The 14,528-nt window shown below is 36.3% G+C and overlaps 1 protein-coding gene across 1 annotated transcript; it reads left to right on the top strand.

The window, feature by feature from the left end:
• Positions 1-11,721: 11,721 nt before the first annotated feature.
• LOC308657590 (squalene synthase-like) lies at positions 11,722-13,471 on the top strand. The gene is given in 2 exon segments (XM_081309387.1): positions 11,722-11,909; positions 11,912-13,471. Coding segments are annotated over 2 exon segments (1,251 nt in total). The 5' UTR covers positions 11,722-11,743; the 3' UTR covers positions 12,997-13,471.
• Positions 13,472-14,528: the final 1,057 nt, after the last annotated feature.

The following is a 14,528-nucleotide window of genomic DNA, read 5'->3' as shown; positions in this document are numbered from 1 at the left end:
CAAACTCAGAACTTTCAGATGTTTTCTTTTACCTCTTCTTTTATCAACATCTGATATTATTTACAACTTATTAGCTTTTCTACCTGTTAACATATTAAGATATAGAAGCAGTTCAAGAAATGAGATTTAATATGACAGCTATAATTAGAAAGAGGTATAGAACAATTGAATAATTCTTCCTGGAACATGTAGTGTTTCAGGGTTTTATTCTTGTTGTTATTTGTTTGTTTTCTGGCAAAGAAATGCATTCTACAAATCTATATCACTCATTATGGGAAGGGGAACATAGAAATCTCTTCAGTCTTGGTTTCTGAAGCTCAGGTTGCAGTGCAGTGAGCTATAGAGGGAAGGGGCACTGCTGAAGTATGACAGTCATAAACTAAATAATACAATCTTTGGAAATAACACATGTTCAGAAATTTCCATATCAGGTAAGTGGATTTTTGGAATAGGAGTATATATCTTTAAAAGTTCTGTAGATTGAGAGGATTTCTTTGAACATAATATTAAAATCTGTACAACGCTAAGACTAAGAAACATTAAATTGAAAATATTTTGGCCTATCTCAATTGTCATTTATGGCCTGTCTTTCATATTCCCCTAATAAACAGATTTTAATTAAAATTAGAACCTATTTTACCACTGTAATCATATTGAATTGAGATTCTTCCATTTGGTCATAAAATTAGTAGAAAAGGGAATATATGTTATGTTGTGTTGTATCTGAAAGCTCGGTCCCTGTGTCCAATGCCAATCAATGCCAATTTAATAATGAGGACAGAATGTTGAGAAAAAGGAAAAAAAAGGTTTATTGCTTTGCTAGCAAAGGAGAAACACACAGGGGACTCCTGTCCCAAAGGTTGTGACTCTTTTGAGTCACAACCTTTTTTGAGGGACAGGGAGTTGTAAAGAAACTCTTCAAGAGTTACATTCCACATTTGCTAGGATTCACTTGTTAATTTGGGAGATATTCACTTCCCAGATCCTCAGCAGGCATCTCCTTCCTGTAATGGGTGTGTTCAAAGACAATTAATTAGGGGAAGAAAAGGTAACACTCTAATCTTGTTAGGGAGGGGTAGAGAGTAGAAAAGAGAAAAAAAAACGTTTAAAAATAAACTTTAGAACAATGAGGGCTATATTCAGAAGGTGAAGGAAACACTGTTACAGAATTATGTTTTGATATGAATAAACTGGATGATATTCAAGTTTTAGCTGCAGCTGCACAAAAGCTGACTAAAACAATTTGTTATTATTACCTATTGCAAATGAAAATATCAATCATATCCAACTATTATTTAGATAATTTTCATTGAATAAAAACTGTTGTTTGACAGCATTGCATGAGAAATACCAATACATTTGAAGTCCCCTGTATACCCTTTTCCAAGCATATTCTGCTACCTGTAGTTTTCCAAAGTGAAGACTCATCCTAAATATTGTGTTACTATTTTTCTTCTCTGTTTTAAAATGTGTTTTATCCCCAAGTAAAACAATGTGTAGTTTTGCCTGTTCTTCAATTGATATAAGTATATTTTACTGTAAGTATGCTGTGATTTGTTCTATTTCCTACATCTATTTTAAAGATTTTTATATATAATGTAGTGGTATTTTGTTCTTTTCACTGCTGCATATTGTATCTCACTGTGTAAGAATACATCAATATGTACTGAATTATCCCCATGGCAGGTATTTTCATTGTTATTATATTTCAATCAATGTTTTTTCTATTTTCATGTAAATCTACTGATGATGAGCATGTGCATAAATTCTCTAGAAGTACAATTTCTAGACATATTTTTGTGTGTCAAAGTGAAGCCAGATTTAAAGTTAGGTAGTCAGTGTAGTTAGGTAAATCAGGTCTAATATGCAGTGAAATCTAAAATGGAGGCCATGCTGGGAATGACTCAGGGAAAACACAGGACAATTCATGGAATGTTAATGAAGTCCCAAAAGGCCCTAGGCCAAAGTCCACCTCAAAGAAGTATTAATGAACAGCCCCCAACAGATTTGGAGATAGCCCATCCCAGAGAAGTGATAAGCCCATCCCAAAAGTCCTTCCTGCCCTTTTGGCCCTCCAACCTATATTCCATCACCAAACCTATAAAAAGGGGAAACAACAGCCCTTCCACGGATTCCACCTCTTGGGTCCCCTTCTTCCTCCGGGAGAATTCTTTTCTGCTGTCCTTTAATAAACTTCTAATTTCTACTCTGGCCTTGCCTCGGCGTCCTTCTTTGGTGTTATTCTTCAACATCGGGGAAGCAAGAACTCGTCACCGGTCAACAGCGGTATCAAAAGGATACCTTTTTGTCACAAGATACTAAATTGATTTCTAAATTATATTTGTAATAACTTAACTTTCATTCTCTGTAAAAGTTTTCAACAATTCACTTCTTTACCAATACTTGGTTATTGTCAGACTTTCGATTTTGTCACATTAAGATTACAAAAACATTTTTGTTTTGTTTTGTTTTATTTACAACAACATGATTATGGACGATATTGCTATTTTTACTACTCTTTTTCTTTGAAATTCTGCAATTTGACAATGATGTTAATGTGGGGTTTTCTTTTGTCATGACTAGGATTTCATAGTCCTCCTAGACATGGAAATTCACTTTTCCTAATCAGGAAAACTCCCTAACATAGTTTCTTCAATTTTTCATTTTATTAGCTTCTCCTATATTTTGACGTGCAACAATTGACAGTATTATTCTATCCTCAATGTCTCTTATATTATACTATGAGTTTTTTATTGGAGGGAATAATTATGTGATTATCTCCATAAATGACTTCAGTTCAAGTCCCTTGACAAAATTCTAGATCTATTCCTAATTAATGCATCCAGTAAAATATGACTTGGTCATTCCTAAAATCAACATCTAACATTATTGGGAAACACTAAAAAGTTCATAGCAAGGCAAGAATGCTATTTTTATTACTATTTCACACTGTGTTATAAGTAGAAGCCAATTCAATTTTTAATAAAGGAAAATACCTAGAAACAACAATTGATAGTGAAAGGGTAAAGTTTCTAAGCTGCAAAGCCTGAGTTAAAATGTAAAGGACCAGGCATTGTAAAGTTGCTTCTAAGCTGCAAAGCCTGAATTAAAAAGTGAAAGACCAGGTATTGTTAAGTTCCTCTGCTACACCCAGAACCTGAAATTCCTGAGATAGTTAAGACAACACCCTACTGGCCATTTAGCCTAGGGCCCTGTGCAGCTTGTCACGTAGGTATACAGGGCCTGAACCAATCAGTTTGAATGTGTACCCCGCTTAGGAGTGACCAATCACCCCTGCCCGACCTGTTCCCGCCAATGAATGTGCTAATCATGTATGAGAGTTGTTGTTCAATTTTCCCTTGCCTCATGCTGATTTGTTCTGATGTATGCAAAGCCCCCGCCCTCCCCAAAAAGTGTACTTAAGCACTGCTTAATCTCTGCTCTGGGCTCTTGGCTGCTCTCACTTCTTGAGTGGGCCAGGAGCCCCAGCACGCTGGACCGGATCCCCAATAAATAAATCCCCTTCTGCATTTGCATAAGTCAGTCTCTTGGTGGTCTCTTTCTTCACCAGACCCTTACAATAGAGAAGATACTTAACTACATTTATTGGCAGGTTACATAATATATCTGGAAAATCCAAGTGAATCAGTGGTAAAACTAGTACAAACCATATGGAAAATTTTGAAGACAATAAGTAGAAAATTAATAACCAAAATCAATGTGTAAAAACATGGTAACAAATTAGAAGATACAGTGGAATAAAATATTCCATTTATAATAGCACCAATAAAATACAATTGGGGGGGGAATTTGAGAGGATTTATGAAAAAAAAGAGTATGAAAAAAAATTAACACATTCCTGGAAGTCACCATTAACAGAAAAATATTCCTTGCTGGTGGATATCAAGTCTCTCCAAGTTAACAGAGAAATTGAGAATAATCCCAACATATATAGATAGCATAAATGTTTTTCCTTTATAAGAAAACAAATTGATTGCAAAGTTCATTTTGCAGAAGGCACACTATAATACATATGTCTGACAGCATACCTGCACCTTAATTGAACAGTTCTTCTGAGCACATGCAGTGGGTCATATTGGGAAAATTAGAAATTATGGAAATAAAGATTTATTTATAAGTGGAAGCAGGACTCATTGGGCAAATCAGTTCTGGTGGAGTCTGGTTCTAACAAAACCAAGAGTCTGCATGTTTATTCTATAGGTTTTAAACATCAAAGGAATTCACTATGAAAGGACTTCTTGAGTAAACAGGATGAATCTGAGGAAAAAAAAAAGCTTGGTGTAGGCTTATCAGTTTCAGCCCATCTCTTTGGGAAGCTGCTATTTGAATTCAAGGCTTCTCCATGTTGAGCACTGGAATTATCCCTATCAACAGGTAGTCACCTTGCAGATGGGTGTTTCTTGTGAGGTCCCTCACCAAAAGATTCCAAGAAGAGGCTTCTAGCTGTCCTTGATTACATAGTTCAAAGCAATGATTTATTTACTGCTCAAGGTACCTATGAACATCCTGAAAACCTGACATGAATATAAAATAGTTCTTCCAGATATTAAAGTACATTGCAAAGCTTCTGTCTTTAAAACATTGTGGCAAAGACAATGCTGCATGGTGTCATAAAATCTCAGAGCAGGAGAGTGATTATCATAGGTGGTGGTGGAGGATGGGTGGTAATGTGGAGATGTTGAGTAAAATGTTACCTACCCTTCAGTTATAAGATGAATAAGTTTTGGAGACCCAAAGAATATTCTAGTCATTATGTTTGATGCACTGTAGTGTATAGTTGAAATTTGCAAAAAGTTAATCTCTATTCTCACCCCGCCCCCATGCAGGTTTCTATGTTTGGGATTGAGGTCTTTGATAGCTTCATGACTTTGGCAAGCTTGGTGACTAGGATGTTTCTGTGCAAAGACACAGAATGCCTGGATGTGATAGCAATGCCCTGCTTGAGGAGCCTGTGTGCTACAGTCTTTTCAGCCTCGACCTTGATCTCCGGCACACAGTTCCTGGGAATAAGGAAACTCTCTTGTTAGACAATACAATGTTTCATCAAGCCCTGGTGCTTCTGGACCTGCCTGCTAACAGTAACTTTAAACAATGGGCTTTCTTGAGAGCTACATAAAACTCCTAAGGTTACACATTGCAACTATAGTATGTAACTGAGGAATAAGCTGCATAATGTTGCTAACTCTGTAACCTGCCTAATGACACAATGAACAATAATGTATTACTGATGCCAGTAACCTAATGTAACCTATTGATATAAACAAAGCTGGCATCTTGGCTATTCTGCCATTCTTACATTTTTTTTTTTTTCTGGCTCTGCATCTTGTCTCTGTGTCTCCTTTATATTTTCATTACACCCCAAAACACAATCTATTTGATGATGGTAATTAATTGTGGATTTACTGTGGTAATCACTTCAGGTTTTATATGTGTACCAAAACATTACATCATGTACCTTGAATTTATACAATTCTTACTTGTCAACTATTTCTCAGGAAACATGAAAACTACTATGATATTACATAAAAATAAAACAAAAATTAAATGAACACAAGTACAGGGAAAGTACCATCTCAAACTGTAATTTAAAATAAATGAAACTGAAAAAATAAATTATCATTTGGAAAAACAGTGAAATTTGATCCAGGGGCTGGGGTTTTGGCTCAGTGGTAGAGCACTTGCCTAGCACATGTGGGGCCCTGGGTTCAATCCTCAGCATCACATATAAATCAATAAAATAAAGATATTGTGTCCAACTATAACTAAAAAATAAATATAAAAAATTTAATTCATATGGCAAACAGCAAAACAATTTTAAATAAATAAGATATGTTAATGTCAAGAATAAAACCATAAGATACAAGAAGAAAATAGAGATGAACTTTAATATAACCCAAGTCTAAGTTCTTAACTATGACTAATTATAACTGGAAATCCATATACTACATAGTATATATTTTTAAAGAATCCAAAATTGTAAGCATTGAGAAAAGACAAATAAGAAAATTAGAGAGAAATGTTTGCAAAATATACCATAAATGAATGGCAAGAGGATTCATAGTCCCAAGACAATGGTTCTTATGCACCATTTCTCTCTAAGGTACTTGTGAGGAAATGACTGATTCTGGTTCTGGGAGAGGGAAGGCACAAAGTGAACTAGGTCCACGTGTGTGTGTGTGTGTGTGTGTGTGTGTGTGTGTGTGTTTTCTGTGTGTGTATTTGTGAAAGAGAGAGAGAGAAAGAGAGAGGGAGAGAGAGAGAGAGAGAGAGAGAGAGAGAGAGAGAGAGAGAGAGAGAGAGAGAAGTAAATATATAAAGGCATGAATTGGCATGAACATACTCTATATATAAAGATATGAAAAACTGTACTCTATATGTGTAATAAGAATTGTAATGCATTCTGCTGTCAGGTATTTAAAAAATAAAGCCAATGAAACTAACTAACTAACCAAATGAATGAATAAAATAAAAAGAAAGAGAGATAGTCAGAAAGCAAGTCATTGTTCAAAGTCTTAAAGACATTTGTCAGAGGAACTTGTCAAAAGGAGTAGTACTGTCACTAGTTGGGGAAATTTAAGCACAAAAAAAAACCCCAATAATAAATTACAAACTATTAAATCAATAAAAATAGAGTCCATAAGTTCATAATATTACTTAGTGTATAGAAAAGGGAGGAAAAGGTAAAGAGTTCTCCTTTATATTAAAATGCCATCTAATAAATATTCAAGGATAGTAGAATTAAAATCCTGGATTAATGTCAATTTGCAATTTTAATTATTGGTTTGGTAAGAGTACTAATGGTTCTTGAAATCATTGAGAGAAAATCCGTGGAGAAATTATTCCCCTAACTCTGTTGGGAACTGTGGAATTATAAGAGAGTAAATAACAACTCGTCCTACCAAACAAAAGTAAGCAGAGCAGAATGTGAATAGTAATAAAGATGCTACAGTAAAGGAGTAGAATGAAGGAAGGTGCAGAGAGGAGATTAAGTTCTGATTAGATAATGTGGCAATTTGAGGTGCTTGCAAGAACTGTTTTATTTTTTGTCACAGTGGAATTGGGGGAGAAGTTCATGCATTTTAAAATGAGGGTAACAAAATCTGACTTAATTTTTTTTTGAAGACAGCATCTCACCATGTTTCCCAGGTTGCCTCAATCAACCTATACTCAAGCAATTGTCCTGTCTCAACCACCAGAATATCTGGGATTACAAGTGTACACCACTGTGTAAGGCTTTAATTTAAATTTTGAAAAAAAAAATATTCTCAGAATATATTGGAGAAATTCAAAGAGAAATTAAGAGACACTTCTCAGAATTTTATTACTGCTTTTTCTATTTCTATGAAGAATATAAATGGTAACTATGTCAAAAGCAAAGAGAGTCTACATATTAGTAGACATGAGTATAAATAGAGTATGATATTTAACTATATATGTCTATATACATAGACATGAGTATAAATAGAGTATGATATTTAACCATATATGTCAGTTTGTCTAGGTCATGGGGTACTCAGATGCCTAGGTGTATTTGTAAAGGTGTTTTTTTTTTAATTTTTGGTTTGTTTTAATTAGTTATAAATGAAATTAGAATGCATTTATGCACTTTCGTATATAGATGGGATATAAATTCCCACTTTTCTGAATGTAAATGTTCCAGAATCATATTGGTCACACAGTCATATATATATATATAATATATAAGAGAGAGAGAGAGAGAGTCTATTTTGTTCTACTATCTTTCCTATCCCTACATACTCTCCCCTCCCCTCCCCTCCCTTCACTTCCTTCTACCTAATCTAAGGTAACACTATTCTTCTGTAGTGCCCCCTGCCTTTTTGTGAATTAGCATCTGCATATTAGAGAAAACACTTGGCCTTTGGTTTTGTAAGATTGGCTTATGTCACATAGTATGATATTCTCCAACTCCATCCATTTACTGGCAAATGCCATAATTTCATTCTTCTTTAAAGCTGAGTAATACTTCATTGAAAAAAATATATATATATATGAAGTAATACTTCATTGAAAAAAATATATATATCACATTTTCTTGATCCATTCATCTATTAAAAGACACCTGGGTTGGTTCCATAGTTTAGCTATTGTGAATTGAGGTGCTATAAGCATTGATGTGACTGTGTCATTATGGTATGCTGATTTTATATCCTTTGGGTATAAACTGAGGAGTGGGATAGCTGGGTCAAATGGTGGCTCCATTCCCAGTTTTCTGAATCTCTATACTCCTTTCCAGAGTGGTTGCACCAATTTTCAGTCCCACCAGCAATGTCTGAGTGTACCTTTTTCCCCAAATCCTCGCCAACATTTATTGTTGCCTGTATTCTTGATGATTGCCATTATGACAGGAGTTAGATTAAATCTTAGTGTAGTTTTCTAATTGCTAGAGATGTTGAACACTTTTTTATATATTTGTTGATCAATTGTATTTCTTCTTCTGTGAAGTGTCTTTTCAGTTCTTTAGACCATTTATTGATTTTTTTACTGTTTTTTTTTTTTTGAGTTCTTTATATATCCTAGAGAGTAATGCTTTATCAGAGGTTCATGTAATAAAGATTTTCTCCCAATCTGGGAGCTATCTCCTCACATTATTGATTATTTCCTTTTCTGAGAAGTTTTTAATTAGAATCCTCTCATTTCTTGATTCTCAATTTTACTTCTTGAACTTTAAGAGCCTTGTTAAGAAAGTCAGATTCTAGGCCAACATGGTGAACATTTGGGCCTACTTTTTCTTCTATTAGGCTCAGGGTCTCTGTTCTAATGCCTAAGCCTTTGATCCACTTTGAGTTGATTTTTGTGTAAGGTAAGAGATAGAGGTTTAATTTCATTTTACTACATATGGATTTCAAGTTTTGCAAGCACCATTTGTTGAATAGGCTATCTTATGCTTTTTGTATTTATATGAAGAATTCCATTGGGATTTTAATAGGAATTGCATTAAATCTGTATAATGCTTTTGGTAGTATAGTCATTTGGATAATGTCAATTTTGCCTATCCAAGAGCATGGGAGCTCTTTCTATCTTCTAAATTTTTTCTTCAGTTTCCTTCTTTAGTGTTCTGTAATTTTCATTGTAGAGGGATTTCCTAATTTTCCTCATTTCTCTTTCAGAGGATTTGTCACTGATACACAGAAATGCATTGGATTTATGGGTGTTGATTTTACATCCTGCTACTTTGCTGAATTCATTTATTAGTTTTAGAAGTTTTCTGGTGAAATTTTTTGGATGCTTAAGGTATAGAATCATGTCATTGGCAAATAGTGATAGCTTGAGTTCTTTCTCTATCCATATCCCTATAACTACTTTTGTCTAATTGCTCTGACTAGAGTTTCAAGACTATGTTAAATAGATGTGTTTTGTTCCAGTTTTTAGAAAAATGCTTTCATTTTTTTCTCTATTTAGAATAATGTTGGCCTGGGGCTTAGGATAGAGAGCTTTTACAATGTTGAGATATGTTCCTATATCCCTAGTTTTTCTAGTGTTTTGACATGAAACTGTATTTTGTTTAATGCTTTTTTGCAGCTATTGAGATGATCGCATGATTCTTATCTTTAAGTCTTTTGATATGATGAATTACATTTATTGATTTCTGTATTTTGTACGAACCTTGCATCCCTGGTATGAACCCACTTGATTATGGTGCACTCTTTTGAATATGTTTTTGTATTTGATTTGCAAGAATTTTGTTGAAAATTTTTGCATTAATGTTAATTAGAGATGTTGATCTATAGTTTTCTTTCTTTGTTATGTCTTTCTCTGGTTTTGGAATGAAGGTGATATTGACCTCATAGAATGAGTTTGGAAGTATTCTCTCTTTTTCTATTTCATGGGATAATTTGAGGAAATTTGGTACTAGTTATTCTTTGAAGGTCTTATAGAACTCAGCTATATATCAATCTGGTCCTGGGCTTTTCTTAGTTGGTAGGCTTCTGATGGTGTCTTCCATTGCATTGCTTGAAATTGATTTGTTTAACTTGTGTATATCATCCTGATTCAGTTTGGTAAAATAATATGATTCTAGAAATTTGTCAATCATTTTGATATTTTTCTATTTTATTGGAGTACAAATTCTCAAAAACAATTCTAATTATCTCCTGAATTTCTATAGTGTTTGTCATGATATTTTCATTTTTATCACAGATGTTAGTTGTTTAAGTTTTCTCTCTCATTCCCTTTGTTAGCATGGCTAAGAGTTTATCAATTTTATTTATCTTTTCAAAGAAGCAACTTTTTGTTTTGTAAATTTTTTTCAATTGTTTCTTTTGTTTGAATTTCATTGATTTCAGCTCTCATTTCAATTATTTCCTGTCTTCTACAGCTTTTGGTATTGATTTGTTCTTCTTTTTCTAGGGCTTTGAGATGTAATTCTAGGTCATTTGTTTGTTGACTTTTTCTTCTTTTAAGGAAAGAACTCCATACAATGAACTTTCTTCTTAGTACTGCCTTCATAGTGTCCCAGAGATTTTGATATGTTTTATTAGTGTTCTCATTTACCTAAAAGATTTTTTTATTCTCCTCTTTAATGTATTATGTAATCCATTATTCATTCAGTATCGTATTATTTAGTCTCTGGCTGTTGGAGTGGCTTCTATTTTTTATTTTATCATTGATTTCTAATTTTATTCCATTATTATCTGATAGAATGCAGGGTAATATCTCTACTTTTTGTATTTGCTAAAAGTTTCTTTGTGCATAATATATACTCTATTTTAGAGAAGGATCCATGTGCTGCTGAGAAGAAAGTCTATTCACTCATTGATGGATAAAATATTCTATATATGTCTGTTAAGTCTAAGTTATTGTTGTATTATTGAGTTCTATAGTTTCTTTTTTTAGCTTTTGTCTGGAAGATCTATCCAGTGGTGAAAGAGTTATGTTAAAGTCACCCAGAATTATTGTGTTGTGGTTTATTTGACTCTTGAATTTGAAAAGAGTTTGTTTGATGAATGTAGATGCTCCATTGTTTAGGGCACATATAATTGTTATGTCTTGTTGATGTATGATTCCTTTAAGCAGTATGTAGTGTCCTTCTTTATCCCTTTTAATTAATTTTGGCTTGACATCTACTTTATTTGATATGAGGATAGAAACCCCTGCTTGTTTCTATAGTCCATGTGAGTGGTTATGTTTTTCCCAACCTTTTGCTTTCAGTCCGTGGATGTCTTTTCCTATGAGATGAGTCTCTTGAAAGCAGCTTACTGTTGGTTCTTTTCTTTAAATCCAATCTCAAGGGACAACCCCTATCTCTCACCCAGGAGGAGTTCCGTTTCTATTCACACTTAATAAATCTTACTCTTACACTCACTCATCTTCATGTGTGGATTTTTATTTTACAATTTGCAAGACAAGAAGTCAGAAAAAAATAAATTGGCAGTGAGAAGCTGGAATCTGCTTCAACACCATTAAGAGCTGCCACACATCACTCAGTGATAATGGAGAAGAAATCAGTTGAAGAGCCCTGTAACTTAAGCAGACCCCACCCTCCAGGAAAAGGGAAGAAACTCCACAGTTTCAATACAGTCATTTTGGAAAACTCTTTGGTCTTTTTTGCTAAATCAGTAACACATGAATACATTTTGAGCTAGGTGTGATGGTGCATCCCAGCAGCTTTGGAGGCTGAAGCAAGAGTATCTCCAGTTGAAAGCCAGTCTCAGAGAGATCCTGAGCAGTGATCCCCGATAGCCCGTCGCCGCCATCCCGCAGCATGGAGTTCGTGAAGTGCCTGGGCCACCCGGAGGAGTTCTACAACCTGCTGCGCTTCCGGATGGGGGGCAGGTGGAAAGTGATACCCAAGATGGACCAGGACTCTCTCAGCAGCAGCTTGAAAACTTGCTACAAATATCTGAACCAGACCAGTCGCAGTTTCGCAGCTGCATCCAGGCACTGGATGGGGAAATGCGCCATGCAGTATGCATCTTTTATCTGGTTCTCCGAGCTCTGGACACCCTGGAAGATGACATGACCATCAGTGTGGAAAAAAAGGTCCCACTGCTGCACAACTTTCACACTTTCCTTTACGATCCAGACTGGCGGTTCATGGAGAGCAAGGAGAAGGACCGGCAAGTGCTGGAGGACTTCCCCACGATCTCCTTGGAGTTTAGAAATCTGGCTAAGAAATATCAAACAGTGATTGCTGACACCTGCCAGAGAATGGGAACTGGAATGGCAGAGTTTTTGGATAAGAACGTGACCTCCGAACGGGAGTGGGACAAGTACTGTCACTATGTTGCTGGGCTGGTGGGAATTGGCCTTTCTCGTCTGTTCTCGGCCTCGGAGTTTGAAGACCCTGTAGTTGGTGAAGACGTAAACCTTGCAAACTCTATGGGATTATTTCTGCAGAAAACAAACATCATTCGTGATTATCTGGAAGACCAGCGAGAAGGAAGAGAGTTTTGGCCTCAGGAGGTTTGGAGCAGGTATGTTAAGAAGCTGGGGGATTTTGCTAAGCCAGAAAACATTGACTTGGCAGTGCAGTGCCTGAATGAACTGATAACTAATGCCCTGCACCACATCCCTGATGTCATCACCTACCTGTCAAGACTCCGGAACCAGAGTGTGTTTAACTTCTGTGCTATTCCACAGGTGATGGCCATTGCTACCTTGGAGGCCTGCTACAATAATCAGCAGGTGTTCAAAGGGGTGGTGAAGATTCGGAAGGGGCAAGCAGTGACCCTGATGATGGATGCCACCAACATGCCAGCTGTCAAGGCCATAATATACCAGTATATGGAAGAGATTTATCACAGAATCCCCAGCTCGGACCCGTCCTCCAGTAAAACCAGGCACATCATCTCCACCATCAGGACGCAGAATCTTCCCAACTGCCAGCTGATCTCCCGAAGCCACTACTCCCCGCTGCACCTGTCCTTTGTCCTGCTCTTGGCTGCCCTGGGCTGGCAGTACCTGAGCACCCTGACCCAGGTCACAGAAGACTATGTTCAGACAGGAGAGCACTGACTGGGAGCTGTTGGGAGCCCCCGTTCGTGTGCAACGGAGTCACCGTTCTCAGGGGTGGATGTTGGCTTCCCTTTATTCCTACTTTAATCCCTCAAAGAACTACTTGGACCTTCACAGACTGAAATACAGAGTTTAAAAGAATATGAAAATACAAGGAAAGTGGGCCTTGCCCTCAGCACGCTGTGCTTGCAAGTCCCAGTCACCCTGCTGCACTGTGGGACGGCAGAGATCTCCCTCAGCGAGGCCTGGCTGCAAGAATGATTAAATGTGTTTGTTTAATTTGAAGCAACCTTTGAATACTGTCAGTAGAAAATGAAGTGACTTTTCCTTCTGTCTGGTGCCTGGTTTTCCCCTCATTCTGTTCCCTCTAGTTGGGCTGAACGTGGTAGATGTGAATGCAGAGTTCTAGTTGTTTCCTAAGAGTGCAGACTTGCCTCTACACAAGGATGCAGGGAATAAAGTCTTGGCATTATTTTCTCAAAAAAAAAAAAAAAAGAAAGAAAGAAAAAGAAAGCCAGTCTCAGCAAAAGGGAGGGGCTAAGAAACTCAGTGAGACCTGTCTCTAAATATTATACAAAATAGGGCTGAGGATGTGACTCAGTGGTCAAGTGCCCCTGAGTTCAATCCCCAGTACACACCCCCCCACAAAAAAAAAAAAAAAAAACTTTGACATAGCCATTCCACATCAATGCACAAGTTCAACAAGAAAGTCCACAGATGTTCACTTAAAGTAATGGATTAGGCTGTTCCTAGCAGCAGCATGGTTTATAATAATATCAAACTGGAATGTCCATCAAAAAGTAGCAGACTCACAAATAGAATACTATACACTAATTAAAATGAATGAACTTCAACTACAAAACAAAAAAAGATGTACATATCACGATTATGTTGAGCTAAAGAGACCAGACAAAAACTACTATATAAATATAGATAATCAATTTCAGAGACTTGCAAAATTAATCTATTGTATAGAATGGCAATAAATCAGATTTATTTATTGGGTAGAAGGGGTGCCTGAGAGCAGAAGAGTAGCCTCTGTGGTGATGGCAATTATATGTTCTTACCTGTATGTTGAAGGCTTGTTGCCAAAAGCTCAGTCTTTTTGTCCCTGATGCCAATTCAATAATGAGGACATAGTTTTGAGAAAAAGAAAAAATGTGGGCTATTGTTTTGCTAGCAAGGGAAAAAATACAGGGAACTCCTGTCCCAAAGGCTGATTCTGCACATCAGCAGGAACAGGGGACTTTAAAGAGGTGATTCAAAGGATTCTCTGGAGTTGTAATTCACTTGTTAATTTGGGAGACAGTCACTTCTGAGATCTTCTGGTACCACCTCCAAAGTTCCTATGGTGGGTGTGTATTCAGGGTCAGATAATTCTGCCTAGGATGGGGAAGAAAGGTAAGTCTGTTTCCCCTGAGATTCAGGACAGGGAGATATTTGGGAGGGGCAGGGAGAGTGGAGGAGAAAGAAACATGACCATTTTTAAAATAAATTGCAGTGGCAGAGCAGCAAGGGTTATATCCAAAGCA

Source organism: Spermophilus citellus (assembly GCF_964194105.1).
Source record: "Spermophilus citellus genome assembly, chromosome: 10".
Lineage (NCBI taxonomy): Eukaryota > Metazoa > Chordata > Mammalia > Rodentia > Sciuridae > Spermophilus > Spermophilus citellus.
This window is presented reverse-complemented; position numbering and strand designations above follow the sequence as displayed.